The sequence below is a fragment of the Balaenoptera musculus genome, chromosome X, assembly GCF_009873245.2.
Source record: "Balaenoptera musculus isolate JJ_BM4_2016_0621 chromosome X, mBalMus1.pri.v3, whole genome shotgun sequence".
NCBI classification, from domain to species: Eukaryota; Metazoa; Chordata; class Mammalia; order Artiodactyla; family Balaenopteridae; genus Balaenoptera; species Balaenoptera musculus.
Genome location: NC_045806.1, coordinates 32,974,453 through 32,986,644, shown reverse-complemented (window position 1 = coordinate 32,986,644; position 12,192 = coordinate 32,974,453). Strand labels below are relative to the sequence as shown.

At 40.2% G+C, this 12,192-nt stretch overlaps 1 protein-coding gene across 1 annotated transcript; it reads left to right on the top strand.

Moving 5' to 3' along the window:
• The first annotated feature begins 1,440 nt into the window (after positions 1 to 1,440).
• Positions 1,441 to 11,265, top strand: DYNLT3 (dynein light chain Tctex-type 3). Its single transcript, XM_036840756.1, has 5 exons — positions 1,441 to 1,549; positions 3,990 to 4,031; positions 9,127 to 9,250; positions 9,908 to 9,985; positions 10,290 to 11,265. Exons 1-5 carry the CDS (start codon positions 1,520 to 1,522, stop codon positions 10,364 to 10,366), a joined length of 351 nt encoding a protein of 116 aa, XP_036696651.1. The 5' UTR covers positions 1,441 to 1,519; the 3' UTR covers positions 10,367 to 11,265.
• Positions 11,266 to 12,192: the final 927 nt, after the last annotated feature.

The following is a 12,192-nucleotide window of genomic DNA, read 5'->3' as shown; positions in this document are numbered from 1 at the left end:
GCAAATGGGAGGGACCTCAGGAGAAGACTCCATGGGACTTCAAGGAAAGATTTGCCTTCCTAAAATAAATTGATCAACCCAAGTCAATGTCCATTTTTTTCATTGGATGCGATACCTTCATTCCTTGTGATACCAGAACTGCTGCAGCCACGTGTGGCCATGACTAAATATTGCTGATATGCTGAGGATAGTAGAATGGAAAGATGGAAAGCACAGAGACTCCAAAAAGTTGTTGAGCAACTGAACGTGGAACACCTCTACCTCTGTATTTCTGGCTATGCCAGAAAACAAATGTCCTTAGTATTTCAGCTCATCGTACTTGAATCTTCTGTTACTTGCAACCAGGATGCTAACTAATAAAGCTATCGTGGTTTTAAAGCATGGTCCCCAAATTGTTTGACACTTGTGCCGTTGAAAGGTAGGCAGCTTCTAGAAGCTGGAAAAGGCAAGGAAATGGATTCTCTTCTCGAGCCTCCAAAGGGAACGTAGTCCTGCAGACTCATTTTAGATTTCTGACCTCTAGTACCGTAAAACAATAAATTTGTGCTGCTTTAAGCCACTAAATTTATGATAATTTGTTACAGCAGCAATACGAAGCTAATACAGTGATTAAGAACTTGGGTGCTGCTATCAGCCTCGTCAAGTTTAAATCCTTCTTCTACTACTTACTGGATATATGACCTTTGGCAAATTACTTAAACTCTCTGTACCTCAGTTTCATCTTGAAAGATGGGATGATGGTAACAGAACCAAACCTGCTGAGTTCTCACGGGTTTAAATGAGAAAATCCTTAGGATTATCTGAAACTCTATAATTTTAAAATAAAGGTAACCATTGTTCTGCTAATATTTATAATTTGATTTAGTATATTTGTAGCTTCTCTCCTACAAATTAAAGTTTTTTGGTTTTTGGGGTTTTTTTACATAGTCATGGAGGAGGAGGCGTGTAAGAGCATCTGCTCCAGGAGTCGTAGTGCTTACAGCATCTCATTTGATCCTCACAACCAGCCATGAAATAGGTGTAATTTTGTTTTCATACGAGAAAACTGAGGCTGTGGGAGGTTAACTTTTCCAAGTGACATAGCTAGTAAGAAGACAAATCAAAGCAGCTTGTTCACTACACTTGCATTCACTACACTTATTTGCTGGATGATGCACGAATATGTGCAAATAACCATGGCAGTAGGCACTCATCAATACTGCAGAGTTTAGGCGGACTGACACTAGGTCACCCCATCTGACCCACACCGGCACAAATCCCAGCTCTCTAACACGCAACCCTGGTTTCCAGAAAGGTTGGAGGTAACAGAGAGACACTTCCAGTCGCAGGAATCCTGGGGGAGGGTGGGATGGGAGTGGGGGGGGGGAGGCAGGAAGGTGGTAACGCTGTGACGCAAAGGCGGGGACTGCGTGGGGAACGCCCCGGGCCATAACCGGGGGGCGGGGCCTCCCCGGGGCCAGTACGCGGCCGCGTAGCTAGACTTGCCCATCCCTCACCCCCGAGGAGAGCTGGCGCCACCATGGAGGAGTACCATCGCCCCTGCGACGAGGTACCGCCCCTTCACCGCCCGCGAGCGACCCCCGTCCGCCTCGGCGCTTAGTCTTGGCCGGGTGGTCTACCGGCACCCGGCGGCCCCGAGAGTTGGGGTGCGGCGTCCTCCGAGCCCGGGTCCTCTCCTCGGGGCCCGGGATCCGCCCCGCCCATCCTCGGCCCCCCACCCCGAGGCCCTGAGGGTGGGCTGAGAGTCGGGGTGGCAGGGGCTGCTGGGAGCACAGGGGGCTGGCAGTGGGGTCGCGGCCGAGGTGTGGAAGGCCTGACTCGGGGTGCGTGGGGTAGGGATGGGGTGGAGGGAGCCGCCCGTCTGCAGGGCGGGCCGCGGGAATCGGTCTTCCCGGCTGCTTCCTCCGCCCCTTGGTGTCCCCAAAGCAGGTGCCGCATCCCCGCCAAGCGAGGCTCTGGTGGCAGAGCCGCTCCCGCTCCCGGGCACTCTCGTCTGGGTGGTTTGGAAGGAGGCGCCTTATGGATTAGGAGCCCTTGCTTACTGACTCAGGCTTCCCGAAACCTCACCAGAATCCCGTGATGTCATCTGTCATCTTCCTGTTACTGATGGGGGACCCTGACTTTCATGGCGGATAAGTGACTTGCCCAAAGTTAGAACTGCCAGAAATGACAGATGCTCCATTTGAACCCAGACCTCTGACTACACAACTACAACTCTGGCTTCACTTTAACCACGATGAGGATGAGGCCTGTTGGATCCCAGGATAACCTGTGACAGGGCAGTATAAACAAAGACATCTTCTGTCCACTGGTAGCCACAGGTGAATGGTGCGGTGAAATAAAAGTAGGCAGGCACGTGGTGGAGGTGCAGCATAAAATGGTGTATCATTAGATCCCTGAAAGGGGCTTCTGGACCATTCATCTTTAGGATGTGGGCTTCTGCAGAAGCTAAGACCACATTTAAATTCATTACTTCTGTGCTTCAGGTGGCATACACACTTCAAGGTTAGTGGTAAAGTATTCTTATTTCAGAAATTGAAGCACAAGCAATTTCACCCTCAAGAAGCACTAGTCTGCTGACTCCTAAGAGGTTCTGTACTGCAGTACCCCCTGAATACCTATATTTAAAAAGAAATAAAATTACATGTGTTACCATGGCCACCCAGTACAACCTGATTATCGGGTGACCTTCCAAATTGAAGTGGAATGGACATCCCATTTAATTTGTAGACCACTTTTGAAAATAGATAAGGACCTTATTTGAAGGTAAAATGACCATTTTAATAGGGGCAATTGTGACACCTGTTTTCATGATATTTCTGATTATTTAGGGTATTTTTATTCCTTTGTTGTTGGGGAATTATCTGGTGTAATTAAATGAGTTGAAAATATTTTAAATCTGTACTCAAGATGATACTTATTTTCAGAATTTACTTGGTTTTTGAACTGTTTTGTTGTATAGTGGGATTTACAAACATGCTGATGTCATACAGCACCTAAAAACATCTCTATGGAAACAAATCATGTACTACCTGAAGTGTTTTGGTTTAGATTGCAATCTTATCACATAGCCTAGTTCTTGACTCTAGGACATTTCCTTGTCATTAATGGTTGCTTTTAACTCAAGATTGTATCAAGCCACTCCACAGGAAAGACTAAGTTGCCAGACCTGTTATATTATAGGTCTATATAGATTATAGGTCTAACATATTATTTATGTTATAAAGTGACATTAATTTGGAATGATCAAGTATTTTCATAACCTTTAACTCAGGAAAGCCACATTTTTCCCAAGCATAAGTTAAAAACAAAACTGAAACTTATCTATTCAGCATTCTTTTCTCACTCCCCCTCATTCTCACTTAGCTGCAACTATTTCCTGTGTACTGATAACACATCCTTATACCCACCTCCTATTTCCTGAGCTTTGCAATCCAATGATCCTCAATCTCTGGTGTTCATCAGAATCACCAGTAAAGCACTTTTTTTTTCTTGTGCTGTCCATATCTATTTAAAATTTTTTTTATTTTATATTGGAGTATAGTTGATTTACAGTGTTGTGGTAGTTTCAAGTGTACAGCAAAGTGATTCAGTTATACATATACACATATCTATTCTTTTTCAGATTCTTGTCCCATATAGGTTATTACAGAGTATTGAGTAGAATTCCCTGTGCTATACAGTAGGTCCTTGTTGATTATCTGTTTTATATATAGTAGTGTTATATGAGTAAAGCACTTTTTAAAAAAACATAGTTCCAGGCCCTGCCTCAGAACTAATCAATCAAAATCTCCATGGAGGTAGGTGGGGAAAGCATTTTGCGATTTTAAAGATGATCAAGGTGGGATTAGTAGCCTCAGTAGGCTTAATGCCCCTTTTCACTGTGGTCTCCTGTCTCTAAAACCTGTCTAGGCCAGCCTAGCATCATAGCTACCAGGAAAAGGAAGTCTGTGTTGAAAACAACTTTAGTTTTTGTTTTCCATCTTTAGGTCGGCTTCAGTGCTGATGAAGCCCACAATATCGTTAAAGAGGTGAGTTACATATCTTGTTCATCTTGAAGATTGATGCATTGGTTGACATTTTAAAAAGCTGTGTTTTGACTTTCAGCACAAAGTTAGAAACCTTAGTATTAAAGCAAGATTTTTCATATTTGTTCACTAATTCTTCGTAGGGGTGCTTCTATGTTTGTTGTGTTGTATGCTGTCAGGCATCTTGGGGCTTACCCTGAAAGGGATGTTTAAATATTGATCTAGAAAACTGGTTTGCTGTTTTCTAAAACTGATTCTCTGTCTTTTGAATAAAAGAACTTTTATTCCAGTGGGGCCAAATATTATTTTGAATGTTAATGCCCTAAAAGTATATAGGTAAATTATATGTAATAGTATAATAAACATATAATTATAGTATATACATACATATATATATGTGTGTGTGTGTGTATATATATATATATATATATATATATCAAGTAAATAAAAGACCCAAGAAATATCTGCTTTGGTTATTGTATGCTTTTTTTTAGCCCAATATAACTGGAAAATTAGGGACTTCCAGTGGTTAAGACTCTGCACTCCCAGTGCAGGGGGCACAGGTTCGATCCTTGGTCGGGGAACTAAGATCCTGCATGCTGCATGGCATGGCCGCGCGCACACACACACAAAGATTGGAAAAGTAATCACTTAATATCTTTTAATATCTTTTAGACACTGATACGACGGTACATCAAAATCTTCAGAAAAATATTTGAAATATGATATCTGGTCCTCATGTTAGGCAAATAGACAAGAAGTTCTCTTTGGGACTCAATGTTGGCAGAGGAACTTTAATTATTCTAGTGGTATCACATACAGACTAACTGTGGGTAAGGTATTTATGAACACTTTTAATAGTCCTGAGTCATTTTTAACTGTGCCAAATCCTAGAAAAAAATAAGCTGGCCCGGAAGGCAGGCTTGTGTTGCGGGCATGACTGTTGCAGCCTGTGTCCTAGCAGCAGGCCCCAACTCCCTTTAGGCTTGGCTGGATTGGCTTGCCCTCTGGGCACTGAGCACCGTCTCAGTCCTGAGACCATGCCTTACCTGCCTGAATGCTTAGGGCATGAGCTCACCCGGAACTCACCCAGGGCTGGCCTCGTAAAACTAGGATCAACCTGAGGTCTGAGAGAGCTGGATAGGCACCTGAAAATCCCGCCATATTTTAATAGTTCAAAATCATGTATTAGAACTTTGTAGCCAGGAATATATCATTACCAAAACAAAATGCAAATGTTTTCAATACCTTGACAATGCAAAAGCACAAATGAGGGCAATGGGGGGGTGGAAGAAGGGATGGAGGTCATGGGAGGGCAGGAGTGATAACAGCCTCAAAGTGGAAAGTCAAGAGAGACTGTCCTTGGTGGATGGAACATGAAGCAAAGGATGCTGGGGTATTGGAGGAATCTTTTAAATAGTACCTTCTTCTTTACCCACATTATGAACCATATGAAAAGACCAAAGAGTTAGTAGAAAGAGAACCAAATATCACCTTTATTATTGATAAAAACTGAGTTGGAGATTGGAGCTTGTTTTGCTAACTCCCTACCTGTTCGGTTCAGACCTTGGAAGAGGCATCCAAGGGAAAGTTAGAGTCAGTAGAGAGAAACACTTAACCAGGCTGGTGCCTTTCGTTGGTCTGGGTGAAGAGGGAAGGAGAAACTAAATACCCAATCCAAGGCATTTGGGAGATTGGCTCTCCCAGATGAGAAGGGTACCAACCAGTAACTCACTCCACCTCCATGGGGAGGAATAATAACAGGTGGGACGAGAGGCCAGGGATGATAAGGAAAAAATCCTCTGCGTGGAAGGAAACATCCAGAGTAGAAAAGAAACATGCTCCTAATAGTGTAAATATATTGAAGTAAAAATAGCAAATTCATTATATTGAGGGACGTGGGGAGGGGGGGCAGGAGGTGGCAGGTGGTCCTAGGGAACTAAATTTTCATCTGTCATAGCAGGAGCTCTAGGGATGTTGTCTATAATTCATCAATCAAGAAATAGCAATATAAACATTATTTAGAGATATGTGAGTGACCCTTAAGAGACAAAAAAACAGTTGTACCCTAAAAGTGTTTCTTCTGTGGAAGGGGGCTGGGGATGGGAAAGGGTGGGGAGGGGATTCTTATTTTTCATTGTAAGCTCTTCTGTTCTGTTGGATTTTTAAACCCACGTGCATGGGTTACTTTGATGGTTTGTTCAGTTAAAAGAACCATGCTTCTTAAAATGAGATACACATATTGAGTGGTGGCTAGGAGGTCCTAGAAGCCACTGGGTGCATTTTTTTTATTTAAAAAAATTTATTTATTTATTTAGGCTGCGTCGGGTCTTAGTTGCGGCATGTAGGATCTTTCATTGCGGCGCGCGGGCTTAGTTGCCCCGCGGCATGTGGGATCTTAGTTCCCCGACCAGGGATCGAACCGGTGTCCCCTGCATTGCAAGATGGATTCTCAACCGCTGGACCACCAGGGAGGTCCCCACTGGGTGCATTTTAGAGCATCAATTCTACTTCCATACTTGCAAGAGGGAGTTAAGTAATATAAATAATTTAACACCATTTTCAAATGAAAACAAACTGATACATTATGGAGTCAAAAGCAAGCTTCATTTGAAATTTTCATATAAAATATGAGACTCGAAAGACATCTCAGGTTTGCCACAGCTGGCTTTCAGGTACCTGTGTATCCTCTTCCCTCCCGCTCTCTTCCCATGAGCCAACTGTCTTTGCCATTGAGGCATTCGGAAGGTGAGAGGGAGAGGGAGAGAGAGAGCGAGAGCTATTTGAAAACATGTCAGCACTTCCCAGATGATTATACAGTTTCAGCAGGCATTTCTGTTCTTCTTATCTTTTGCTGATCTCCTTATTTTCTTAGAGTCCTTCCTCTGAGCCCCTATGCTAATATATTTTTCCTGCTGAAGTCTTAGAGCCACTCACTTATTGGTGATATGCATATGTTTTATTTATTGTCAGTAATAGAATTTGCCCACGAACAAATTTTCATATAAAAAGTGAGTTACAAATGGAATTAACTTGGAGCTTAATCTAAAGTATATTTGATTCAGGATGCCCAGAGAGTATATCAAAGCCAGTATTACTTCAACAACAAACGTGTACTGAGTGCCTGCTATGTGCCCGAGTTCTGAGTTTGTCCCTGGGAATACAGAGCAGGTTAAGGACCTCATTATCTAGTGGGCCTCCTGGTTAAGTGGTAATGAAGAAGGCTAAATGTTAATTAATAGTAATTAGCAGGGCTATTTACAGTGGCATCCACAGGCCCCTGATATTTCTGTTGTTTGGAGCAGAACTTGAAGCGGTCCTATTAGATAACCTGAAAGTAAACAAGGGCTCGTAGTTTCCCATTAAGGTACAGCAGTCTAGGGAGAGGAAGAGGTTTCCCAAAGGCCGTCAGCTTGGGAATAGTAAAGTCAGGATTAAATCTTTGTCCCCGTGACCCTTGGGCCACTGACCCTCCTAACTCTTCATGTTACATTCTAGGAGAATAATTTGAGCCACATTGTTACTTTCTTCAACCCCTCTAAATTTAATTTCTCTTTTTTGCGTTTTACGATTAGTGAAGAGTTTATACTATCCAGCTTAAGATTCCATATTAATTAGTGCCTCTACTATAGTCCAGTTGTAGCAAATGAAAGCTGCACATGTGCATGTGTGTGTGCACGCGTGTGTGTGTCTGTCTTATTAAGCTGGATTCTATAAATGAATTGAACGAGTGCTTTATTCTCCCGGCTCTATCACTTGAATAAAAAAATAATAGCAGCAAAATAAGTCAGAGAAAGACAAATACTGTATGATCGCACTACTATGTGGAATCTAAAAAACTCCAAACTCATAGAAACAGAGTAGAACGGTGGTTGCCATGGGGTGGGGAAAATGTTGGTCAAAGGGTACAAACTTCTAGTTGTAAGATGAATAAGTTCTGAGGATCTAATATACACCATGGTAATTATGGTTAACAGTACTGTATTGTATACTTGAAGGTTGCTGAAAGTAGATCTTAAATGTTCTCAGTACACACACACACACGCACACACACACACAAACAAAAGGTAAGTATGTGAGGAAGTGAATGTGTTAACTAACCTTATTGTGGCAATCATTTCACAATATAACGTGTGTCAGATCATCACATTGTACACCTTAAACTGACACAATGTATGTCAATTATATCTCAATAAAACTGGAAAAAATAAAATAACAGCAGCAATAATGATGTAATAATATCCGTCATTACTTATGTGTTTGCTCTGTGGCAGTCACTGTGTTTGAGCACACAGCTTTCCTTATCTCACCCCATCCTCACAGCAGCTTGATAAGATGACGCTGTTATCCCTGCTTTAAAGATTAGGAAAATAGGGGTTTCAAGAGATTAAGTCACTTGCAAAAGGTCACACAGGGGTGGCCGAGGTGACCTTAAAACCTAAGACTGTGATACTAAACCAGTGCTCTTAATCAAGTATCAGAAGTGGATGCAAGTAAACACCGTGGAAAATTAACTTTCTCTTTCTAGAGCGCCTAAAAACTAGCGTTTGTTGATGATTTACTTTTAGTGGCAGGTGTGCTTGTTGTTTGATAGCTAAGCAGTTACATAATATGAAATAGGATATAATTATTGTACATGAGAAATAGATTTTTAAATTGGTCTCATCCTTTATTTCTAGCATCTGAAACCTAGTTCAAATCCCAGCTGTTTCAAAGCCATTCTTTAACCAATTGATATCACCCTTTTAAAATCTCCACCCCCCCCATAATCCTTTTATGACATGACTTACCACCCTTGATTAGTCTTCCTTGTATTATAGAGTTCTTTTATTAGTTTCTCTGCTAGACTGTTAAGTTCTTTACAGTAGAGGCCATGTCACATTTATCTTTATATGGCCTGTGATATCTCATAGAGTGAGATAATGCATGCGGAAATGCTTTGAAAATTCTACAACAGTTAGAGATGACGCATAATAAATATTTAACAGATGCATATCTTGTAAGATGTTTTATTAGGTTATAAGTGTATTTTATGTTTTGAATAAATTTTTTGCTGCGATATGTGTATACTTTGTTTAATTGTCCTCTGCCCTTTTAGTGTATAGATGGGGTCTTGGGAGGTGAAGATTATAATCATAACAACATCAACCAATGGACCGCAAGCATAGTGGAGCAATCCTTAGCACATCTGGTTAAGTTGGGAAAAGCTTATAAGTATATTGGTAAGTATCGGTGTCCTTCCTCACTAGTTTACTCACCTTTGTTCCTGTGGTTTTCCTCTGAATTTACAGAATGTAAATGAATCATAGACACTCAAGTTGGATACTAATAGGGGGTGAAGGACTTCTGACTTATCCATCACAAAAATAATCTGTGATAATACCTAAAAGATGGGGATCTTTCACAACTCAGAAGCAGTTTGAGCTCCCGCCAACCATCTACTTGTCTTGATAGCATCGTCTTTTACATTTGCATCGGTTATCTTCAGTGAAATTCCCTCAGCCCTACTGTCTTCCTTTCATTAGTGCCATGCCTCCTTACGTGTAGGACTGTGAAGTGCCACACAATACTTGTAAAGTGGAACATTTTCTTTGTTTCTGTGTCTGAATTATGCCCATGGGACAAGGCACATAATTTCGCCCAGATTTTTCCTGCAGTACAGTCACCATTGGTTATGGCACTGGGCAGCAAACAGACTGGACCCAGTGGGGTCAGAATCGTGCTGGTAAATAATCAAGATGAGAGACTTATTTTTTTCAATCCATTCGCTGAATGCTTTGTTGTCTGTTATTTTTATAGCTTTTAGAGCTCCGAACTCAAACACTTAGATATGTTTTCCTTTGTTTGTAAGCGTTCTCACTGTGCAACTTTATTTGTAGTGACCTGTGCGGTGGTCCAGAGGAGTGCATATGGCTTTCACACAGCCAGCTCATGTTTTTGGGACACCACATCTGATGGTAAGAGACTTTAAGCTGATTGAAACAAAATCCAACTTCTAGCAAAGTCAAATAGTGTACTTGTTATCGAATCCTTATTTATCTCTAATTAAATTCCCACAAGACTTTATCAACAGAATTGCTTTGTACCTAGTGACAAGTATGCCATCAGACAAATAGGAAATGTGAAGATTTAACAGATTGCAGGAAATATGATATTAAAACCTATGAAAAATGTATATATAGATAGATAGATAGATAGATATTTCCTGGTAATTCTGATGTTTTGCTGGTATTTCAAAGTCCTTTTGTTGTGTGTTTTCAGGAACCTGTACTGTAAGATGGGAAAACCGAACCATGAACTGTATTGTCAATGTCTTTGCCATTGCTATTGTCCTGTAACAGGCTAAAAATGTTCGGCCGAAACCATTAACAAGAATTTGTCACTGTATCCTTTCTAAAAAGAGTAACAGTTACTTATTCGTGTGCTAGATGACAAGTGTGCAATATGCTTCAAAACTATCAACAAAAACTGAATAGTGCAAGCAAGCAATCTCATAGGAAGTTGGCAGATTATCTCATATTCCATACGGCATCATTTAAATAGGAAGACCTCAACATTAGCAAAAAACACAGAAATATGGCATGACATGAAAATACAATCTTATATTTACACCGGCTTTTCACTAATAGTATGTACCTAAGGAGATGGGGAAATCCATTCAGATAATTAAATTCTCTTTCAGCTAGAAAAGTTAACAGGGATAAATATATGAACAAAAATACTGCAAGGATAAATGTGGAGAAAATGATAATAATTAGTTAACACTTCTTAGTTTTTTATTTCTCCTTCTTAGTTGTACATACGATTTAGTGGAAAGTAATTCCATTCTTTTTTTTTTTCGGCCGTGCCACGCAGCTTGTGGGTTCTTAGTTCCCCAACCAGGGGTTGAACCTGGGCCCTCGGCAGTGAAAGCACAGAGTCCTAACCACGGGACAGCCAGGGAATTCCCTTAAATCAGTTTTTTAAATTTCAAATTCTTATTTACATTTGAGGGCGAATTAAATCAGGTAACCTGAATTCCCTAGGTAAACAAGATTAGTTACAGTGTATGATGAAAAGTATATGACTCTAACAGCTGCCTTACACTTCATTCCTTCCATTTGGAACAAATATTTACTGAATGTTATGAGCTATTTCTCTGCTAATTATAGTTATCAATATGCTGTTCAAATTCTAAGTTTCTTTTGGTACCTATTCAGTTGGACAACTAACATTTATGTTTGGGAAGGAAAAAAAATAGTTGTTTTACAAGAGAGGAAAAAAGTGAATCTGGTTATCCAGGTAGAAGTAAGCAAAAGAAAAGCACTTATTGCTGACAGAATTATAGATGTAATTTTAAGAATTGCTCCTAACAAGCAAAAAATGCATAAAATATGCAACTCTTAGTTAAAGGCCTTATTAGCAGTATAATATACAAGTAGTAAATTTTGTCATTGCTTTAGTTACAATCATCTGTAAATAATTTTAAATACTTATTATGTGAGGTTCAAATTGAGTGGAGTAAAGTGTAAATTAAATGTATACAAACATTAGCAGGTTATTGAATATCTCAGGGCTTATGAAATATAAATTATTAAGAAAATAAAAGATGAAAAATTAGGGTACACAGCTGGCCACCAAATGCGAAGTCAATTTGCTATTTAACCTTGAAAACAAAATCAATTTTGCATATTACCACTAACACTAATACATATAGGGAGTGGAACCATGATTTGTTGAATCCTGGGGGGAAAGAAAAGCTTAGTGTTGACAATATTAAGATAGTATTCTTCTAGGAATACTATGTGCATGTTTGATATTTTTGCTGAGTAACAATAATTGTTCAGTGTGTAAGAAGAAGATGAAGAAAATACAAGGATAGAGTTTAATGCAGTGATCTACATTTTGGGCACGTCAAAATTTATCAGTCATTACCTTTATGTTAGTTTACACTGCTGGCTTTTGTGCCTTGAAGATTATAATAGTGACCAAAATACATCTGTGCAGTTAAGGCTCGCTTTTGATTATTGTTATTGAAGCCTGATTTTAAAAGAATAATAATCAAAGATACCTCGTGAACTTGCTCTCTGCTCTGTTTCTAGTTAAAATGTAATAAAGATTATCTTCCTGCACTGTACGTTTGCTTCTGGATGTTCACTGAATAGGTAAAGAAATGGCATTGTCT